The 22,298-nt window shown below is 47.7% G+C and overlaps 3 protein-coding genes across 11 annotated transcripts in view; 2 read left to right on the top strand and 1 right to left on the bottom strand.

Moving 5' to 3' along the window:
- Positions 1-5,688: 5,688 nt before the first annotated feature.
- LOC120952604 (vacuolar protein sorting-associated protein 35) lies at positions 5,689-9,083 on the top strand. 2 transcript variants are annotated; one of them, XM_040372026.2, is made up of 6 exons: positions 5,689-5,795; positions 6,134-7,332; positions 7,410-8,079; positions 8,146-8,360; positions 8,445-8,628; positions 8,701-9,083. In XM_040372026.2, the coding sequence occupies exons 1-6, from the start codon at positions 5,793-5,795 to the stop codon at positions 8,860-8,862; spliced, it is 2,433 nt and encodes an 810-aa protein (XP_040227960.1). In that variant the 5' UTR covers positions 5,689-5,792; the 3' UTR covers positions 8,863-9,083. The 2 variants fall into 2 exon arrangements, with proteins under 2 accessions (XP_040227960.1, XP_040227959.1); XM_040372025.2 differs by lacking the exon at positions 5,689-5,795 and adding an exon at positions 5,816-6,004.
- A 112-nt stretch (positions 9,084-9,195) lies between these two features.
- LOC120952602 (mucin-5AC) overlaps positions 9,196-22,298 on the bottom strand; it is a 49,539-nt gene continuing 36,436 nt past the window's right edge. For all 7 annotated transcript variants that reach the window (XM_040372016.2, XM_040372015.2, XM_040372014.2 and 4 more), the window contains 9 exons: positions 16,295-16,396; positions 16,069-16,218; positions 15,635-15,757; positions 15,470-15,564; positions 13,551-13,642; positions 13,249-13,441; positions 13,032-13,167; positions 12,770-12,946; positions 9,196-12,664 (listed from right to left, as the gene is read on the bottom strand). In XM_040372016.2, coding sequence (XP_040227950.2) covers positions 12,547-12,664; positions 12,770-12,946; positions 13,032-13,167; positions 13,249-13,441; positions 13,551-13,642; positions 15,470-15,564; positions 15,635-15,757; positions 16,069-16,218; positions 16,295-16,396 — 1,186 coding nt within the window. In that variant the 3' untranslated portion in view covers positions 9,196-12,546. The remainder of the gene's footprint in view (positions 12,665-12,769; positions 12,947-13,031; positions 13,168-13,248; positions 13,442-13,550; positions 13,643-15,469; positions 15,565-15,634; positions 15,758-16,068; positions 16,219-16,294; positions 16,397-22,298) is intronic.
- On the top strand, positions 16,868-21,612 carry LOC120952603 (uncharacterized). 2 transcript variants are annotated; one of them, XM_049605342.1, is made up of 3 exons: positions 16,868-17,409; positions 17,486-17,643; positions 17,835-21,612. In XM_049605342.1, the coding sequence occupies exon 3, from the start codon at positions 17,982-17,984 to the stop codon at positions 21,489-21,491; it is 3,510 nt and encodes a 1,169-aa protein (XP_049461299.1). In that variant the 5' UTR covers positions 16,868-17,409; positions 17,486-17,643; positions 17,835-17,981; the 3' UTR covers positions 21,492-21,612. The 2 variants fall into 2 exon arrangements, with proteins under 2 accessions (XP_049461299.1, XP_040227957.2); XM_040372023.2 differs by lacking the exon at positions 17,486-17,643.

Genomic DNA, 22,298 nt, shown 5'->3' with positions numbered 1-22,298 from the left:
CTGTCTTATAGGTTCAATATTCTTATCCAATAATCCTATTATCCTATTCCAATAATCCTATCATTTTTTTTTAATCAAAAATGTGCAGTAACTCCAACACCACAACCGGCCTTGCCGCATGTTTTAAGTGAATGCTTATGTCTTTTTCTTTTCTTTCAAATGTTGTATTACAGTTGTGTACAGTTAAATTTTATTGCATAATGTGTAACAATATTTTGAAATTAACACTGAAATCATCTCTTTTAAAATGATACCAACCACTACAGGCAAACGAAATATAATTGGCTGAAAGTTAACACATACATTCATACTTTTGTCATAGTGTTACTGCCGAATAGGAATGGGTGTTTTGGAGTGCACCAATGGCACCCACGGCTCCAGAGCCAGATCTACACCAACAGCTCCAGAGCCGGATCCGCACCAACAGCTCCGGAGCCGGCTCCGTACCAACGTGCGCTCGGCACACACTAAGCCTTGCGCTGCTTAGTGTGTGCGACAGTGTGCGTGACACACTGTCGTCCCCCTGGACGTTGACCGGTGGCAGCGCAACTGCCACGGCAAGTCCAGGGGTCGGCACGGCTGCCCACAACAAATAGAGACGGCATTGTATGATAGCGTATAAAACGAATCTATCATCTGGCAAGTGTAGAATATAACACCCGATGTGATTGTGGGATTGTTGAACAATGTTCAAAACTTATCGATTTTTTTTTATAGATTCCTTTCAACATTATTTACTCAGCTAATTATGGATATTCCTGTTTTAAAAAATATTTAAAATGATTGTTTTGGTGCAATCTGTAAAAACCGGCTCCGGAGCCGTGAACGTGGAGTAGTTGGTGCGGAGCCGGCTCCGGAGCAGCTGGAGCGGAGTCAGCTTCGGAGCCGTGGGTGCAGAGCCGGCTCCGTTGGATTGGAGTGGAGGAGGTTCCGAAGTTGTCTGGAGCCGGTGGGAGCCAGTTTTTAATAAAACAGATTTTTGTGTTTCGGACTGGTGCACAATTGAGGATACTAAAGGACACACGCGGCTCTTCTGTATCAATCACTATATTGTAATATAAATAATATACAGTAGAACGTCGATTATCCGGGGGCGGATTAACCGGCGGGCGGCTTACCCGGCGCTCTAGCACCAATCGAACACGACATCGGACATGAAAAATGTATGGGATTTGACATGTTTGTCTTGTTTGTTTGTTTGTATCTGACAGTGCACCTCCATATGATTATATCCCAAGTGCCACAAATCCACTAAACGACCACTAAACGGCTTCTAAACGACTCAAGTTCTCTACCTAAACGGAATATAGAAAGACTTCGTTTAGCAGACGGCAAACGACTCATGCATTCTAAAAATAGCAAAAAAGGTGGTGGCGCTATCTGGTGGGATACCCCAACCAGTTGAGCTTCATCGCTTGGAGGAGAGCTTTCTCATTTCCTCTGTACTGTTGTATGGTTTCGTATTGAAGTTATGCATCGCTAGAACTAGAACGGCGATACGATTGTTTAAATACTAAACTCCAATGGAAACCACCAGCACTGAAGCAAGTGAGATTTGAGTAATGGTCGTTGGTGTTGATACCCGTGTATCTCACCACTCGACCATTCATATAGATTTTTGCTCAGAAAGTTAGAAGGCTATATAGGTCATGATAAGATGAAACTTGTTGAAACACATTGCGAGAAAAGGATAGCAATATAATGATGAGTTGTAATACGCCATCTATTGATCAAACCAATGAAGCTGTGGAGCTTTCATTTTTTTCTATGGATATTCAATTTTCCAGTCGTTTAAGCTTAATCTGTGGCGCTTGGGATGGGTTTGTTCGTGTCGGATGTCGTGTTCGATTGCTGCTAGAGCGCCGCCTTAACCGTGCGCATAAATGTGACAGCTGTTCAAACGTACAGTGAACATTTGCTGCGATAGTCAAGTGGGCAACCAGTTTTTTGTGCAGCTATGTAGTGTCTAGTGGTGTTTTTGAAATTTATTTTTGTTCATGAACAGTTGTTCATGAACAACAACCTATAGTTATTGATTGAAATAATATTCTACTAACGATTTATCGATTGATTCAAGGTGAATTAATCATAAAACTAGCGGATTATTTAATTTTTATATGAAATTGACATTTCTTAGACCATTATCCGCGCAAATCGATTAACCGGCAAACGCCCGGTCCCGAGCTGCCCGGATAATCGACGTTCCACTGTATATGCTACAAGACTGTTGTGTGTGTCGGGTCGCAGCCTATGATCGAGTGTGAACCCTCGGTAGCCCGATCGCTTAACGGCCATTCGGACGTCGGATGCTGTCAGTTCCACGACAGCATCGAGTCGCGGTTACACTGCACTGTTTCTGTACACAACACAGATGAGTATATTTTATAGATCGTCAACATATATGTTTATACAGCAAGCAAAACAATTGAAAAATGTATATAACTTTTGAAAGAAACGTAAGTAAAACTTAGAAAAAGACCATTCATCCACTTAAAACATGCGGCAAGGCCGGTTGGGGTATTGGAGTTAGGCTCGTGTATGTGCTCCATCGGATGCGATTTTATCGGAAGGCCTGTCGAAATTTTATATGAGATTTGACAGATAACGTCGGACGTGCGATTTCGTCGTACGACGGAATCAAAAATTTTTGATTTCGTCGGACGCCGCATCCGATTTTATCTGTCAAACTAAATGTGTGGTGTTTTGTAGGAACAATCTCAACTTAATTTTTCATAATCGTTTTATTATTAAAGTCATCCCAATAATCGCAATATTATACGAAAAAGCGTTTGACAGCACGTGCGATAAAATCGCACATTCTCGCTTACTGCACATTTTTGATTAAAAAAAATATTGATAGGATTTTTAAAATTATAATTTTACAACGATATGTTATAAAACATTATTATGAACCTATAAGACAGTTTTCATTCAAATCTTACTACAAATTCAAAAAATATACTCTTTTAATCACAAAAAACATCATTCTTCCATACAAATTGTATGGCCTACCCGGGTAGGCGGTTGTACGATTACGTAATGTTTTTTAGTCGTACACAAGACGGTTAAATGGTTGCGTTCTCAACAGTGCTCCTGCCGAAATCTGCCAATATAATCTGGCCACACTGGACCGCAGGGCAAAAGCTCACTCGAAAGGTCAATAACCGTCGCAAAACGTCAAAAACGACCGTCGCCAACGCCTCGAAATCGTTGCGAGTTTCGCTCGCTGGCGACGTCGGTTTGCAGTACATGCGACGCCGGTTATGACGTTTTGCGACGGTTTTGCGACGGTGGCCGCCAAAAGCTCGCCTGACCTGCCGTCCAGTGTGGCCAGATTATATTGGCAGATTTCGGCAGGAGCACTGTTCAGAACGCAACAATTTAAATTTAATCAATTATTTTAATGATTATCCTGTTAGCAAAGAGAATGAAAAAGTGTGCGACTTTCAGACGAAGGGCATGTAGAAGCAGGGGGAGACGGTTGGAAATACACGGAATTACGCAGAGCCGCGAGCGTGTTTTGGTTTCCACACAGTTTTTGCACTCACACAATTACACATGTGTGAATGTGTGCGTTCACTTTCAGCTTGCGCGCTCAGTTTGGTTTTCTCGCAGCGGCATGGTGGTATCGGTGTTTCGCTCGCACTATTGCAGCTTGTTCGGGAAGAAACAGAAAGGAAGGGGTATGAGAAAAATACAATGAAACAGCGCGAGCGAGCGTTCTTTTCAGTGAGAGCGCCTCGTGTATTTTAAAGGCATGCAAGAGAGCGCCGGTCTGGTGGTACAGTCGTCAACTCGAACGACTTAATAACATGCCCGTCGTGGGTTCAAGCCCCGAATAGACCGACCCCCCATAGGTAGGACTGATTATCCTGCTATGGTACACTGGTGGACAAAAAATAGGAAAAAAAATTTGTGTGTGTTTTTTTTGCGTTCACTAGGTGTGTCATCGCCAACAGTTGGAGGCGTACTGAATTTGCAATAGCCGATTTTTGCCTTTTATACTCTCATTTTTGGTGCGCTACTTATCTGAGTTTTGAGTGCCGGCAGCGTTTTGCGGCAGTATAAAAGGAGAGCCAAACCGTGTTGCGCTTCATTCTTCCATCAGTGGTTAAGGTGAAAGGTTGCTATTTAAAAATTCCTCAAAATCATCATGGGTCGCGGAAAGCACTGCACACCAGAGGAGCGAACACATTCAGGGGCTATATCGTGAGAACGTGCCGATCAAGACAATCTGCAAGGCGTTCGGCCGTTCGCGGACGTTTGTGGACAACGCCATTCGTAGCGAGGCTACGGGTAAATCGACAGGTCGTCCGCGAAAAACAACGGCCGACGTTGACGCGCAGATTGTTGAGATGATCAGGGCGGATCCTTTCAAAACTTGCGCTCGTATCAAGCAGGAGCTTAGTTTGCAAGTTTCGTCGAAAACGGTGTCTCGCCGTTTACACGCCGCTGGGTTCTGTGCCCGGAGACCGCGGAAGGTTCGTAAGCTGCTGCCGCACCACGTAGAAGCGCGCATTCGGTTTGCCGAAGAACATTTAGCTGCATCCATCTTTTGGTGGAGCAAAATCATTTTTTCGGATGAGTCCAGAATCAATCTGGATGGTTCGGACGGCATTAAATACGCCTGGCGCCTTCCTAATCAGGCGTATCATCCGAAAAATACGATAAAAACCCGAAGTCACGGAGGCGGCCACGTAATGGTGTGGGGTTGCTTCTCCTGACACGGCCCGGGTCCTTTGTTCCGTATCAACGGGACACTGAACTCGGAAGGGTATAGAAAAATACTTAGTCGTAAGATGTTGCCATACGCCCGACAAAAATTCGGAGACGAAGAGCTTTACATCTTTCAGCATGATAACGACTCTAAGCACACATCGCGAACAGTTAAATGTGATTTGGCAAACCAGGATGTGCAAGTTCTACCGTGGCCTGCGTTGAGTCCTGACCTAAACCCGATTGAAAATCTGTGGTCAACTCTCAAGCGTCAGCTTAAGAACCAGCCTGCACGTTCAGCCGATGATCTATGGACACGCTGCGAGGTTATGTGGGAACGCATACCCAGAAGCGAATGCCGTAAGCTCATCGGCGATATGGCCAAACGCTGTCAGGAAGTGATAGCGAATAACGGTCACCACATTGACCGTTAGAATGTGTTTTCGCTCTGTGGAACACCGCAACACCTCCTCCCAACAACCACTTAAACAGTCCTTTTCAGGGCTACCAAATATTTCTGACAAGAACTATGTCTTTCGGTCACAGAAAAAAGTTCCTATTTTTATGTCCAATTTGAAAATGAAATCTGAAAATTTCATTCTCTTTGTCTGTCGGGTAAGCTTTAATCGCCGACAGCGAGATTCAAATTCAAATTTAAATGACTTTCTTTGACGAGAAATTTTCGGAATCCACGCAACTGACATTTTCTACTTATTATGAACATTAAATTTTAACGGATAAAAAGTGCCAGGCAAACAAACGTGCATCAGCGCGTTAAGTAACAAATGTGGTTAACAATCCTTGAAATAGCATCCCAAGCGCCACAGATTAAGCTTAAACGACTGAAAAATCAAATATCTGTGATTTTCGGTAGGATAAATGGAAAATCGGTAGTTTTAGGGCGGTCATCTGTGAATCGGTAGGCATATAGAAAATCGGTAGGAATACAGATAAATCGGTATTTCTGGTCACTCTGCCCACTTTGCCGATAACTGTCAATTGCTCCGAGACGAAAGCAAATAAGAACTAATTACAGAAGAAGCAGCAGAGATAAAAGAGTGGATAGATAATAAATAATGGTAAGTGCAAATCGGTTATAATCACATTTCCACCCATTGTCCCGCCCCCTCCCCCGATAGTGCTAACTGCAAAACGTCCTCGTAAACATCGCAAACCTTTCGCCGGTCGAAAACACAAGCCAGTCCCCAAAACACAGTGCTTTGGCATCATGTACCTTTGGAATTCGGCCAATTTGGACAACTCGGCACTGTATCGGCAATCGTCGCAGGTTGTTGTCCACTTCACCGAAAAGCCTGTGATTCATATCATTCAACCCTTCCGCCATTAGCCGGGCGTGAGAGAGCGGCCGTTCGCTTCCCCACACACACTAATTGAATCGTTTTATCTACCACCGCAGCCTCAAACACCGATAAACTCTGTCGATGAGCAGGACAAGCTGCTCACCGAAGCGATGACGGTGGTGCGAGCACAGTCCTTCCAGATGAAGCGCTTCCTGGACAAGGACCGGCTAATGGAGGCAATGCGCTGCGCCTCGACCATGCTCGGGGAGCTGCGCACATCGCTGCTGTCGCCCAAAAGCTACTACGAGCTGTACATGGCCATCACGGACGAGCTGCGGCACTTCGAGCACTACCTGCTGGACGAGTTTCAGAAGGGCCGTAAGGTGCCGGATCTGTACGAGCATGTGCAGTACGCGGGCAATATCGTGCCACGGCTCTACCTGCTCATTACGGTCGGTTTGGTGTACATCAAGACGAACAGTGCGCTGAAGCGCAGCATTCTGAAGGATCTGGTGGAAATGTGTCGCGGCGTACAGCATCCCTTGCGGGGGTTGTTTCTGCGCAACTATCTGCTGCAGTGTACGCGCAACATCCTGCCGGACACGATGCACGTTGGTGCGTCCGGGGACGAGAACGAGGGCACAGTGATCGATGCGATCGACTTTGTGCTGACCAACTTTGCCGAGATGAACAAGCTGTGGGTGCGAATCCAGCACCAGGGCCATTCGAGCGAAAGGGCTCGCCGGGAGAAGGAACGGGAGGAGCTGAAGATTTTGGTTGGCACCAATCTGGTCCGGCTGTCCCAGCTCGAATCGGCCACGCTCGACATCTACCAGCGGCTCATCCTGCCCGGCATTTTGGAGCAGGTGGTCAGCTGCCGTGACGCGATCGCCCAGGAGTACCTGATGGAGTGCATCATTCAGGTGTTTCCGGACGAGTTTCATCTGCAGACGCTCGACCCATTCCTCAAGTCCTGTGCCCAGCTGCAGCCGGGCGTGAACGTGAAGAATATCATTATTTCGCTCATCGATCGGCTGGCACTGTACAATCAGCGGAACGGAAAGGTCACACAGACATCGGCCGGAACGACGGAAATCATTTCTGCCATCCCTGCCGAGGTGCAGCTGTTCGAGGTGTTCAGCACGCAGATAGCAAATATAGTGCAGTTGCGCACGGACATGCCGATGGAGGACACGGTCTCGCTGCAGGTAGCGCTCGTCAGCCTGGCCCAAAAGGTGTATCCCGATCGGGTGGACTACGTCGACAAGGTGCTCGAAACAACGGCCCAAATTTTGGATCGGTTAAAGCTATCAAAGTAAGCGTAGAGGGCGCAAAGAGGACAACGACAACGAGGGCTGACAATAACGGTGTCTTCTTCTTCCCCTTTTCTAGCATTTCACATTCCCTGTCGGTGAACCAGGAGCTGTCGCGCCTGCTGAGATTGTGCGTCGATTTCTACAACAACATTCTGACGATTCTGCAGCTAAAGTTCTTTACGCCGCTCTTGGAAAAGTTCGACTACACCTCGCGCAAAGCGCTCGCGCTGTACATCGTGATGAATGTGCTGGAAAATGAAACACTGGTGCCGACGGCCGAACAGGTGGACAGCGTGCTAACTATCATATCACCCCTGATCCGCGATCAAGACGATCAACCGGCGGACGTCCGGGCCAACATGGAAGACTTTGCCGAAGATCAGGGTATTGTGGGCCGATTCGTGCATCTGTTGCGCTCGGACGATCCGGACACGCAGTACAAAATACTGATCGCTGCCCGCAAACACTTTGGCACGGGCGGACAGCATCGCATTCGGTACGTGCTGCCACCGCTCGTGTTCCAAGCGTACCAGCTGGCGTACAAGTACAAGTCGATCGCAGCAGAAGATGAAATGTGGGACAAAAAGTGTCAGAAAATCCTACAATTCTGCCACAGCACCATTGCCGTGCTGGCAAAGTCGGAACTGCCCGAGCTAGCGCTGCGCATGTACCTGCAAGGGGCACTTTGCATCGGCCAGATTGCGTACACCAATCACGAAGCTGTTGCGTACGATTTCATGACACAGGTAAGGTCATTCTCCCTGCTGCGGCTTTCAACGTGAATCGTGTGTATTAACGTGTTTTTCTTTCAGGCCTTTTCTCTGTATGAGGATGAAATTTCTGACTCCAAGTCACAGTTTGCCGCCATTACGTTGATCATTTCAACCGTCGAACAAATGACTTGCTTTACGGAGGAAAACGCTGAACCGCTGCGCACGAGCTGTGCCCTGGCGGCGTCGAAGCTGCTCAAAAAACCCGACCAATGCAGAGCCGTGGTTACATGCGCCAGTCTCTTTTGGAGTGGAAAGTAAGTGAATGGACAAATAAGGGGGAGGGGGAGTGCTCTTAAAAATACACATCTTTAACCCCCTGTACTTTCTTCCTGTTATAGGCAAAATGGACAAGAGCTGCGTGACGAGAAGCGTACACTAGAATGTTTGAAGAAGGCGGCCAAGATAGCGTCCCAGTGTCTGGACGTTGGCGTACAGCTGCAGCTGTACGTAGAGCTGTTGAATCATTACATTTTCTATTTCACCCGCGGCAACACGCAAATCACCGTATCGATGCTCAATCAGGTAAGTTGTGTGTGCTGTGGGAATGTACCAGGCACGACCGTTCGGTGACGATTTTGTTTCACAATTTCACAGTTGATAGCAAAAATCAACGAAGAGCTTCCGAACCTGGAGCCCACGGAGGAGACGAAGCAAATCGAGATGCATTACCAAAACACGCTGGCTCACATTCGCAGCCGAATGGAATCGACGGACGCAGGGATAGAGGCGTCATTTGCCGGTATTACGTTGAATTAGGCATTGAATTGTTGATTACTGATTTTCCTCGCTCGAATGCGCACGAGATAGAAGCAGAGAGCATTATTATTCATGATGTTTTAACGATCATATATGAAAGAGACATATATTTAAGCAGGGTACTGAATAGATCGAGTAGATTTGTATGAAATACCTTACCTAGTATACTGTTACAACAATTAAACTGCATTAAATAGCAAACGATGTACGGATGAAACTAATTTCGCATGAGCTTTTCTTTCAAATCAGAAGAGTGCCTATGTTGTCCTTTAAGGATTCAGCCGGTAATGCTTTATATATATATATATTACTTGATGGTGTTGATCAATCAAATACTTTTACATCTTAAACTTTATTTTAGAAACAGCAAGAATCATGATGTGTGTTAAAGAGTGAAGGTTTATATGTTTCTTTGCTTTGTTTGCTGGACCCAACAAGATTCTCCGCATAATGCACCCAACAAATTGGAATTGTTGTTTGCTCTATTGCTTCCCTATCTATCTACCATATTGTGTCAGCACAATCATTATATCATTCTCCTTATCGCACCTGTATCTGACTGGCAGACTGACTGGTCGACTGGCGACTTTTCTGCTTAACACAATGTTCCCCTCTTAAGGAGAGTACACTAACGGAAAACGGAACGACAACGGTTAAAGTTGTGTGTTTTTGTTTGAATCTGTGCACGGTCCTGTTTGTCCACATATAGTACAAATCACATTCAGATAATAATGCTGTGCGACATTTGATTGCGCTCCACATTCCCTATTGTGTTCCAATGGTGCGTACACGCGACATAATAATGAATGGTAGGAAATGATTACACGATTGTGCTTAGGAAACACCATATAAACCGCTGAGTGATGATGAAACAACAATATTGAACTATATTGCTTACACCCAATCCACCCTGATGCGCATACGCTAATTGTCGCACTCGCGTGTAACGTTTAAAACAAAGCAAAACAATAAGCTACTCTAGAACGCGTCGGGAAACACGGAACGGGACGCATAAACGGAATGATGATCGCGGTTGATCTGGTGCATCAATGGTGTGTGTGCGTACATCTAAACACGCCTACACCCTCCTCCGGAGAATATGGATTTAATGACGAAAGGGATGACGACGACAAAGAGGGGACGGCGACCTACTGTCGTCAAAAGGGTGGAAACATCTACTCTCTCTTTCCTTCCTCTCTTTCTCACCGTGTTGCTCCATTGATACATATTTTACGATTGCTTTTGATACTGTCTCAATATTAAGATTTGGCGTGCAACTAGAGCGGCGCCTACTATTCATTATTGTACCCTTTTGCATTTAACTGCGTATTTCGATCACGCGCGGTCACTCCTTTCTTTATGTGATCTTTATGTGATCTTATCTTATGTGATCTTTATGTATGTTCGCTATGCACGTTTCCTGACATATGTAAGTTCGTTTTTTTGTGTATGTTTTCTGCGTTTGCATTTATTGATATATATGTACTGGGCCTGTTTTTACTTAGCGCGAGTAATTGTAAACCTTTTTTGATCGTTAAATTTTGGTACTGTGTAAAAATGCTATCGAAAAAAATCTATTGTGAACTAGTTTTACCTATTTTCTTTTTCCTCTTGCATCTTTATAATCATGTCTCATGTTAATGCGATCGATTATTTATCATATTGCAAAACTGTTATTCGACGCTCTCTTGTTCTCTTCGCTCTCTCTCTCTTTATGTGTTTGTATAGTAATGTTATATTGTGGGAACAACGTTACATTCTGGTTTGATTTCATTGTAAAAAACTTTACCCTCTATTATGTTGATTTTCTCTATCATCATGCTCAATGGCAAATACGCTCTACAAAAAACAAGGCAGGACTGGGCTAGGAAATGGTACTGCGTGTGTGGCTGTGTCTGTTTGTGCATGTAATTGCTTCAAAACGCTCACATCCGCTTCCTACTACAACACTACACATTATAACTCACTACCCATGTGAGAAAGGAGAGGAAGCCATGGGACTCGAATGATATTTACGAAATACTTCAAACTGTATTGTACGCGTCTACCAGAATGTTTGGCGACGATACAAAATGTTTTCAATATTATAATCATGCAGTTTAATACCAAAATGTTATACTATCTCTCCTCCCTCTGCCGCCTCACTACCGATAACTTCTGTGGTGTATTCTGATTCATGTTTGGTCAATTTGGCGCTTTGGCGCTTGTTTTTTTTTGTCATATACATTGTTGATGAAATATTTTACCAATCTGTCTGTCTTACGAAGGTAACAATTAACTCGGACGAATGCAAAACGAACTATTATTGCTCTAGTAAAACTTTGTAATCTCTTATAAGCGTTACAATTCGCTTGTAGGTATGAGCAAAACAGGAAGAGAAGTAAAATTGTAATTGAAATTCATCTTTCTACCAGTAGCTATTATGGCTGATGGCAAATCGGGAAAACGGTAGTAACAAACATTGCAAATTCGCCTAATGCGAAAGGTTCAGATTGCTTGCTTGAATCGAAACTCCTATTACTCTGACTCTAGCATGATGCCGTTCGTTGTGTGTGATCGATCGCATGATGTTTGGGTACCCAGGCGATCGTTCAAAATTCGAAACTATTCTCATACTGGAAAAAGCTGAAAAGCTATCCAACCTGGTGTACTACCTGGTGTGTAGGAAATAATTGTAATTAATATTCACAAGTGAAAACATTCGAAGCAAAACAGATGAAACCCGAACCAATTATACCATCAAAGGGGCAACTGAGAAAAGGCACTTTTACTACCAGCTCCAACCAGCTCTGCTACTATCGTTTGAGTGAGCTTCAGTGGTTCGATTTCGTCGTTGATTTGGAAATAGTGCTTGCGATAATCATTCTTTTATCGTCACACGTACTACTATGTTACCTGCATTCCTGTTTACCTGTTTAAGTAGCGCTTTCATGGTAGATTCCTCGCAGCAAAATGGACAAAAAAATAACTCACTATTGCAAAAACTGTGCATGCAATAAGCACTGGAACAATATTCTAGATAGTTTTTGAACCTGTCTGAGGAATACTATGAACAGTAAGATAAAAGAAGAGAGCATAATAGAATTAGCCTTTCGTGAGCGTGATCTTTGAGCGTGAGCATGATCCTGTCTGGAGGGGCAGTACACGATCTCCCGGAAACCGGGTCCCTCATGAAGGAAATTTGCGCCATTTTGATTGCACACACTTTAGGAACTTTAAGACGAAAACACTTGTCGCTAAACTCTTACTTTCGAATGTTTGAAATACATTGATATAGTGCGCGTATAGAGTGCGCGCGCGCGCGGCTACATTTATAAATGGGAAGAAAAGGGGAGGTCAAACGGGGGGAAAACGATCAACATGTGCAATGAAGACTTAGAGTTCACTTAAGGACAGCGGATTGCACCGGAACAGTGTAGCAGTTGGTTGCACTCTCCTCATGGAATCACTCATTCGCAGCACTTGTATGAGGTCCCCCCCGTTGGGGAAGGGGACGCCATCCAGTGCTGTTTTGCTGCTTCCCTTTTTGTGGTGCACGCTCGTTCGTATCGCTCAGCAACAGAGCAAACCAATCGAGCCAAGGACGGGGATCTTGGGATGTGATCCCGCCCGTGTTCGATTGAGTTGCGCTGCGCTTTCCCGTGCCCGTTTAGCGAGACGAAAGTGAGAGTTGATGAAGGTAATTTACAGCACGTGCAAATTTTCACAACTCTTGGATTTCGAATCACGAGCCCAAACGCGGCCGAGCAACCCTTTCACCTTGAGGCTAGCGGATGTTCGCGATCCTCGATACTTCCTGGGACTGATGAAGGGGGACGGGGGGCGGGAGAGAGAATAAACAAGAGAAGAATTCTACCATTACTACCGTACCCACCACCCGGAAAGGATCTGCTACCCCCGTCCTTACCTGCTGTGCGCACTTCCCGGCGGAGTGTCGACGAAGCCGCCTCCACTAGCCGGTGGGCCAGAAACTGGAGTGCTCGGATTGGTGCTGCCACCGATGCCGGCCAGACAGATGGCACCACCCAACGGCGAACAGGCTCGACGTTTCGATTTACGAATAGATCGTTTCCGGAACAGATCCCTACAAACAGACGACAGGTTGTTTATTAATACGATTCAAATTCGATCGGAAAAACTCCCGTGCTCCGCTGCGCTTGTTTTTGTACCTTGATTTTTCCGGATTCTCTAACTTCAATCGTATCTGGGAGAGAAGACCCACCAGCAACTCGTCCACATTGTGATTGATGCCGACGGATGTTTCGATGAATTTGCAATCGTACTGTGTGGCCATTGCTTTGCCCTCTGTTGGGAGGAGGAGAATATGATTAGCTTGTTGACACTCTGACCCATCCAATGACTCTAATCCGATCGGAATGTACGTACCATCCGACGTTACCACCCGACACCGGGCCAGGTCTGCCTTGTTGGCCACCAGTATCACTGCCTTCTGGGCGATGTTTTCCGTCGTCCAAAGGATTTGCAGAATGCGCTCCGCTATGAGAAACGTTTCCTTGTCCGTCGACGAATATATCACACAATAGCCGTGCGGGTCGTACGTAGACATGCAATTTTCGGGCTATAAAATGCAACAATTTAGAGGAAAAACGACATGAATCAGCAGGATAACGAAGAGGAGGAGGAGGAGAAGGGTGTCAGCAGAACAATTTCTTCCCATCCATACTTACCGCCATCTCGGAGTAACTGTGGTCGATGAACGTCAGCTCGGATTCTTCTCCACTGAGCAGCACGGAAACCGTTTTTTCGCCCGAATCATCATCTTTGGAAAGGAGAAGAAGACGGAAAGGGAGCAAAATTAATTAAACCACATCCCAGGGAAGTGGAGGACAGATGTGCATGGGTTTATTAGATTTTTATCGAAATCATCATGTACACTCTATGAATGGACAGCTTATTAAACAATGTTCTTCCAATAACGGGGGTTTATGCCGGCTCGGATCGTTATTATAAATGAGCGTAATGTTATGAGTTAGATGCCAGCAATAAACAGCATCCAGACAACAGTATTATACTGCCCAAAACGAACCAGGAGTGGGTAGTCAGGAGCAAAAATCGTTTATTGCGCCACACGCCACACAAGAATGGAACAGTAAAAAGCTTTTCAATTCAATAACTGCATGGCAGCAGCATCATGCGAGAGTGCAGAAAGCAGAAAGAGAGCTTATCTTTTACAAATAATTGCATTTACTTCCTTCCAACACCATCAGGCTATTGTCAATGCCAAACAATGTCTTCTGTTGCAACTGCACTGTAAGCATTCCCACAGCCACAGTACAATGGCCATTGGTTGGTTGGTTGGTTGATTGATGAATCGATGAAACATATTTCAATGTGGTTCAAGGTGATGAGCACCGCATCGCTGAAAAGCTCCACACAATGGGAAAGTGCAGGTGTCAGCAATGTCCGGCCATTTCACCGGGCGCTGTTGAAGGTTGATGGCGAGCCATTGCAGCTGACGCGCGCATTCCCGACATTAATGGATGATGGCTAGAGGAGGGTAAAAAGCGTTGTAAGCGAAACATTCAAGGGACAGGCGATAAAGAGCAAACCAAGCATCCTGACCTGACGACAACGGGAAGCACTAGTGACCAATATTAAATCAGCACTCGCGCCAAGGTGATGTACGCGTGCGGCCTCGTTGCGGAATAAAGAAGGAAATTTAATTAAGCGCTTTTGGCTCCGATCGAAGGACAGTTCGACATTGGTTCCATCCGCGCGGATGTCCCGTTTACAGACATACACATTGCGTTACGTATTGTACCGGCCCGGTTGGCCCTGTTGCGGGGATATTTGTCACCGGGTTAAGGAGCCGTGTAGCTTACTCTCTGCGGCAGAGAGGAAATTGATTTTCTTCGACGGAAATTACCGGCTTTTGAGTGACATATTGATGATGCAAAGCAATTAATTTCATCACGACAAACAAGCTGCAACGTGGTGTAAGTTCTTCTTGTGCAAAAATGGAACTTCATACAGAATGTTGATGTGTGTTGTTGAAGATTTTCCAAAAATTCTATAGCGAAAATTGAATCGCAAAACAAAGAACACTGTCCGCGGCCATCAAAACTCAACGACAATGGCATGATCGGAACATGTAACGATGAAAAGCCATTATTCTCATTCGATCGCAACCGGCAATGCAGGCGTTTCCAGCAAGTAATTGAACACGAGTTGGCCCTACGAGGCCCATTATCCCTCTCTCGAATATTGACGATTCGCAAGGTGCTGTTGACAGTTTCATTACGCTTCAACCCATTATGTGCACCATGTGCGGCTTTCGCCGCCCGCCATTGCGTACCATTGCCAACTGGTGGGCCGTGGGACGCGTGGTTGTTGGTTTGGCATGTCCGAAACATTAATGCAAACATGTCTGCCCATTTTGTGGAACCATGTCATCGTGCGTACGTAGGTGTTATTCCCTAATGGAAAATCGATTGCTTTTAAAACGTCCTGTGCGCTGTTGTTATACACAGTTTGGACGTTGTAGCAATAGCATTGTAACGGAATCAAATTAGTTAAAAGTCCAGGATGCAACTTACACACAAACAAGTAAAAAGTAGTGGATATGCATAAACAATACAACGCTTACCTATGCTAGTATCATACGCATGCAGGTATTCCGATGTCATGAATTGCGACACTAATGAGCTTTTCCCTACGGCAGGTCCACCCAGCATCAGCACCCTAGAATAGAAACGAAACACACGTGTTACACACTAGTTGGCGACCAAAAACTCGTCCCTCTCCGCCTTACTTGTACGGTCCCGATGCCGGATTAGAGGTGCTGCTCTCTCGGCTGGATGCCAAGCTGCACGTTGCCGATGTTCGAGCGGAGCCGGCGGCCACGGCACCGGCGGCAGGAGTTAAATGTTCAGTACTGTAATAAAATAGAGTGGAATGGAAATGGGTCAGAGTTTCGAGTGCCAGCCAGAGCAATAGCAGTGCCAACCAGGTCCATGTGTGTAGCTTATTATTGGCTACACACACACTCACACCATGTTGTGTGTGCCACAGTTTGGCGTAATTGGTTCATTAAAACTTAAACTACAAACAGCTTTTATCCGCTTTTTACGGACAAACTGTCGACTGGTGTGGCAACGGTAGAACTTCGATAAATCCAGTTTCGATGCTGTGTTGCCAGGACGTTGCCAGGATGCTTACACGCTTAACTTAGTTTCGTGCATTTACCTAGAGTTTGAACTGGCCACGCTGTTGTTTGATTTGCTTCGCCTACTTTTCAACGAATCGCCCCGGTTCACGACACCTTTGCCAGTGATGGAAAAATGCCTCAGTCTGTAGTACTCCTCTTCGACGCCTGTGTTGGGCATGGAAGCCACTCTGGAGGGACGGCGGGGAGGCGTTGGAAAAATTAGTTAATCTGAGCGCTTCTGGGAGAAACTACAATTACGCCTACCTGGAACGCTGCTGTGGCAGGCATAATTGATTTGGACGGCCTGAAGCTCTGCTTCCTGGAGTTTTGACCGATTGCGATCGGCTGTGATGTGGGCTACCATACCTGTGAAAAACGAACAAAAAACGAAACAAGAAAACTGATTTCAAAAAAACGAAAAAACAGTTTTATTTTAACCGATTTCCTTCTCGGAAAGGGAACGCTTGTCGCTTCCGCTACGTAAGGGTTAATTCTCGGAAACGAAAGCGGCGCTTACACGTACGTTTACACCGAGCGCTAGCACTGAAGCACACGGTCAGAGTGACTAGAAATACCGATTTATCTGTATTCCTACCGAATCGTAGATGACCACCCTAAAACTACCGATTATTCATTTATCCTACCGAAAATCACAGATTTTTTATAATACTGACCGAAAATTCATAAAACCATTTACCAAATCATTTCATGTACAGTCAGAATTCAATAGTTGGCATGCTTTTTAGTTGAACGCTCAATAGTTGGCTGACAGTTCAATTAAAAAGCATGCTCATGGCCTGCCGAGAATAATTTCAGAATTTATTTGTATGGAAAACCCGATTTTATTTAAAGTAGTTTGACGTTTCGAGTGCTCCTACCGAAATCTGCCAAAAAATCTGGCCACATTGTACACAGTATAAACGCGCACGAAACGTCTTGCGCGGCTGGTGCGACTGCGCTGAAAATCGGAAATTCGCAACGATAGAAGAAACTTTGCTGCCTTGGCCGTTCATCGAACCAGTTCTTGTTTGTGCAGCCGATTTGAGTATGATTGAGCAATGCTGCAGTGTTGTTAGGAAAGTAGTTAATTCATGTTATACTGTTGAGTGCGGATTGCGTTGGATTGTTTCGTGAAGTGTATGTGTGTGTTTGTGTGCATTTCCCTGCCAGTGTACTGCCTGAAGGTGAAAGTGGTGTTTGGACAGCTTTGTTCTCTCGGGCGATCCATCCAATTTTCTATGTGCAAATCGGTCTGCCGTTCGGTTTGTATGAAGAAAGATACAGCATAAGCAGAGCAGAGTCGCAAGAGCTCCAGTTCCAGCTTCTAATAGCTTCCCACCAGCCAGCAACGACACGAACAACCCCCTCCCCTATGGCAGGTATGTATGCTGTGCGTGCAGAAAGTTCCCACCACTCTGAAAGCATTCTATTGTCTGTCCACCCGTTACGCCACAGCCACAGCCGAGCCACAACTCGTGAAACACAGCTGGTGCTGCCTTTTTATGCTGCCCTTTGTGTCAGTGTAGCGAGGGCAACGGAGAGCTGCAGCAGTAGTCGGGAAGACGGAACATACTCGTTTGTTTATGTTTTGGTCGGCAGCAAATGTCAAAACGGTTGTGTGCAAAGGCAAAAGGGGTTGTACGGTGGTAGTGGTGGTGGTGGTTTCCGTAGTTCAAAGCAAGCCGTGTGTGACGATGGCAAAGGCTGTAATCAGTTCGACTGACTGTGACCACATCGGTCGCACGAGCGGCGCACTTATCAGCACATGGTTTAATGAGATTTAATTATTTCTTCCGCTCCCCAGGGACATCAGATTAGAGAGAAAGATCGAATTTCCTAGGCGGTGCCTCAACGGGAATGCTTGCCTCGATTAGCCCATCCCAGTAGCAGTGATCATCATCGCGAGTGATACAGTCGAGAACAGGGGCTCGTTCGGTCAGCGGCAGCAGCAATGACTTCACCGAAACGGAACATTTCCTCGCAGGAAACGACCGCTGCCGGCACTGGGACTGCCCCATCGTCCGGATCGACGGTTGCGATAGGAATCGATTTCGGTACCAGCTTCTCGAGCGTAGGTATTTACCGGAATGGCAAGTTCGAAATCATTGCCAATGAGTGCGGCAACCATCGCATCCCGTCGGTGGTCGCGTTCACCGAGAAGGGACGGCTTGTGGGCGAGGAAGCGCTGGCGCAAGCCGACACTGATCCGGCGAACTGTGTGATAGAGGTGAAGCGCATCCTCGGCCGGCACAAAAAGGAAGGCGGGCTGCAGGTCCAGTTCAAGGGTGAAACCAAGTGCTACCAGCCGGAGGAAATCTGCGGCATTATACTGGCCCACTTGCGCTCGATGGCCGAACGGCAGCTCGGCGAGCCCGTGACGTGTGCCGTTGTTGCCGTGCCGGCACAGTTCTCGGATGGGCAGCGGCAAGCCGTGCTGGATGCGGCCACGATTGCCGGATTGACGGTGCTGCGGCTTATCAACGAGCCGACGGCAGCGGCCATTTCTATCGGCATCAACAAGAAGCTTATCGGTGAACAGTATGTGCTGGTGTGCTCGTTTGGCGGTGGCTTCCTGGACGTTTCGATCGTCACCATCTACAACGGAGTGTTCCAGGTGAAGGCCAGCTCCGGCGACACCAGGCTGGGCGGGGTGGACATCGATAAACGGTTGGTGGACTACTTCGTGAAGGAGCTGCAGGACACACAGTCGCTTGACATTACGCGCGATTGTATTGCGATGCGCAAGCTGCGGAAAACATGCGAACAGGCCAAGCGCACGCTGTCCTACACCAGTCAGGTGACGGTGGAGATTGACGACCTGCTCGATGGCCACAAGCTCAGCTCGACGCTCACGAAAGACAACGTGGACGAGCTGTGCAAGGATCTGTTCGAGCGTGTGATTTTGCACGTGGAAACGGCACTCCGGCGCGCCCGGAAAGATCGGTTTGCGATGCACGAGATTATGCTGGTGGGCGAGTCGTCGCGCATTCCCCGGGTGCAGATTATGCTGAGCGAATTCTTCGACCGTCGGTCGCTCAGCAGCTCGGTCAATTCGGACGAAGCGGTGGTCGTCGGAACGGCCATAGCCGCCGGCATTCTGAGCGGGGATAAATCGTGCGCCATTCAGGATCTGCTCTGGTGGGATTTAGTGCCACGATCAATCGGAATGATAAGCGAAGAGCTCGATATCGATGGTGGTGATGGTGGCGGTGATGTTGGTGAGCCACCGCGTATACTGATTAGCCGCAACTCGACGCTACCGTTAAAGGTGCGCCACCGGGTGAAAAACTTTCGCAACGTGCACCGACTGTACGAGGGAGAAAGTGCCATTGTTAGTGATAATATTACGCTGGGCCGATTGCAGCTGGAGGGAAGCTTCGGCGAAGGGCTCGAAGACGTCGGTCTGTCGTTTAACGTGGACCTGAACGGGGTGCTGCACGTGATGGTGGAGGGCAACATTGAGCTGAAAGCCACCCTGGACAAGGGACGGCTCGAGCGGTACGAGATCGATCGTATCGTGTACGAGCACAAGCGCCTAATACTCGAAATGGAGCGCGGCCAGGAGGAGCAAGAGCAGCGCAAACGGAAGGAAGCCGACCCTTCGGCGGTGATTGACCGACAGGGCGAGGAGCAGGAGGCGGAAGCGGACGACGGTGGGACGGTCGGTACCTGGGATCGGTTCAGCGAGTGGCTGCACTGCATTTGCGTGGTTACGTTCGACCTAGAACTGGGACAGGCGATGGAGCTTATCTACCCCAAGCACGTGACGTTGACGGAGCAGGAAAAGATGAACATTTGCTATCTGGCGTTCCCGGATTCGAATTCCGGGTGCATGGGAGACTCGCAGTTCCACATCCGGTTGCGTGTGTCGTCCGGCTCGGAAAACTCCATACTCCCCAAGGGGCTGCAGGAGTTCAACTGCCACTGCATGCCGGTGCATCGTGCGGATCCGGGCCACTTCTGGGGCTTTGTGTACTTCCGCCAAATCAAGGATGCCACCCTGAAGCGCGGTTACTTTCAGAAAAGCTTGGTCCTGCTGACACGCCTTCCCTTCGTCAATCTGTTCTACGAGCTGTGCGCGGTGATTGCACCGTCCTACTTCAGCAACGGCGAACCTACGCTCGAGGCCGTCTGCGACAGTGTGTGCAAGTGGCCGTCGCTGCTCACGGATGAAACGCTCCAGCTGCATCTGCTCGGCAGTGTGTACGAGGTGGCCATTCCGAAGCAAAACGGCAAATACAGTACGCTCGTTTCGCCGGTGGATAGCCTTTACCCGGCCAACAAGTCGGGCGTCAATGGGCGGCCGCCGAACCAAACGCGAACCATATCATCCGTGCACGAGATCGACATCTTCCGCAGCTTGCAGCTGTTCCTACCTCACATCCATCTGCTGTGGGAGCTGGTGCTGACCGGCGAGCCGATCATCGTCACTGGCACCTCGCCGACCGACTGTGCCCACATGGTCCAGTCGCTCACTAGCCTTATCAGCCCGCTGGCGTACTGCGCCGAAAGCCGTCCCTACTTCACCATCCACGATACGGAGTTCAAGGAGTTTACGCAGAACAAGAACGGCCATCCCGCGATCATACTGGGCGTCACGAACCCGTTCTTCGCGAAGACGCTGCAACACTGGCCCCACACGATACGGCTCCAGGACAGTGCGGAAGCGCAACTGCAACGGCAGCTCACAACGACCCCTTCGACGGGCGGTCAGTCCGGCGGCGGCACGGTTGGGTCATCGGACGGTTCTGCGACGCTCTCGAGATTGTCCAAGATCAAACAAATCACCCACAAACTGCTGGATTCGTCGCCCGGGCTCTACACACAGTACAAACCGTTCGTGCAGAAGGACAAAGCGTTCATCAAGAAGATTCTGCTCGGGCTCAAGACCGACCGGCCGCTTTCCGTACAGTCCGCACTGCTAAGGCGGCATCTGCTGGAGCTAACGCAGAGCTTCATGATTCCCTTGGAACGCTACATGGCCTCGCTAATGCCACTGCAGAAGGACATTTCGCCCTTCCGGTCCGCACCGCAGCCGCACCCGTTCAAGCAGGAGGACTTCCTAGCCACACTGGACGAGTGTGGCCCGCAGCTAACCTCCACCTGCAAGGGCGACTGGGAGGGTTTGTATCGACGGTTTTTCAGCTCGCCCAACTTTAAGGGCTGGTACGAGACGCGCTACTTCGAGCTGGAACAAACGCTGCAGGTGCTGCACATGCAGACCCTCTCCGAGTCCAATTTGGCCGAGTGGGCCAAGGGCAAGCTGGAGGTGGAAATCGTTGACATGATCCTTCGGTTGCGCCACAAGCTGACGCTGCTGCAGGGCAACAACAGCAGCACGATGGCGGCCCTGCCGGTGCAGCTGAACGTTCGTGATACCCGGGAGCAACTGTTACGCCACATGGAAAACATGAAGAAAAGTCTTCCGGACGATTTGAAGCAAATCCTCGGGGACGCATGATCGCAACCCCATCCCCCATCCCTATTGCCCCCTTTCCTCCCACAGTATAGTACAGTGCTATGAGAGCTATAAAGCTATAGACAGAGTATACATAATCGAATGTTGCTTTTTTAACCAGTAATCGAGCCGTTTTCCATTTAGTATTGCCATGATGACAACCAAGCCCGACTCACGGTTCGCGACAGGTAAGACGACATTCGCGATATCGTCTTTCTGGTGTGCAATATTCTTCAATCCAAAACAATCGCCTCATGTCTACCGCAGCCACAAATTTAATTTACGTTTCGATAAGCTGCAGCAAAAGCGTTTGGTCTGGGGGTCGTCGGGCTCGCCAAAGTGCAAGCCACCGACCGAGCCATTCGACCGAGTGCACACGCTACAGAACTTGCAATGCAATGGCAATGGCTCAGCGACACGGGATGACAGGATGATGACACAAATGAGACCGTAGTGCCGGGTCGTTTCAGTTGCTTCCGATCCGATCCGTTCGTCTTCCCCGATGCCCACCGATTTTTCCACTTTACTGCTGACCAACTAAGCGCGGTACGGGTAGAAACGGTGGCAAAGGAATGGATGTGATGGTGTACACTATTCTTCGTTGCTTCACCTTTTCATATTGTCCATTGTATTCCCTACCATAGGAGTGAAGAGGAGCAGCAGCAGCAGCACTTCGCATTCTTGGCAATGGGCCAAATGGAAATATTTCAAATATTCCATAAAAACGGGAGCACCGACCGACCGAAAGGGGGTAAAAAACACCACTCCTGAGCGGATATTTAGTAGATGGTGCCAGGACTTTAATAGCCT

Source organism: Anopheles coluzzii, chromosome 2 (assembly GCF_943734685.1).
Source record: "Anopheles coluzzii chromosome 2, AcolN3, whole genome shotgun sequence".
In the NCBI taxonomy this organism is placed as follows: domain Eukaryota; kingdom Metazoa; phylum Arthropoda; class Insecta; order Diptera; family Culicidae; genus Anopheles; species Anopheles coluzzii.
The sequence above is the reverse complement of the archived record's forward strand: the minus strand, read 5'-3'. Positions and strand labels throughout refer to the sequence as shown.

What these genes read in the sequence shown, in the direction of transcription:
- LOC120952604 (XM_040372025.2), top strand. Translation starts at nt 5,945, where the DNA reads ATGTACCTTTGGAATTCGGCCAATTTGGACAACTCGGCACTGTATCGG. An exon ending in CGTACGATTTCATGACACAG is followed by an intron (nt 8,080 to 8,145) that starts GTAAGGTCATTC and finishes TTTTTCTTTCAG; the next exon opens with GCCTTTTCTCTGTATGAGGA. An exon ending in CCGTATCGATGCTCAATCAG is followed by an intron (nt 8,629 to 8,700) that starts GTAAGTTGTGTG and finishes ACAATTTCACAG; the next exon opens with TTGATAGCAAAAATCAACGA.
- LOC120952603 (XM_040372023.2), top strand. Translation starts at nt 17,982, where the DNA reads ATGACTTCACCGAAACGGAACATTTCCTCGCAGGAAACGACCGCTGCC.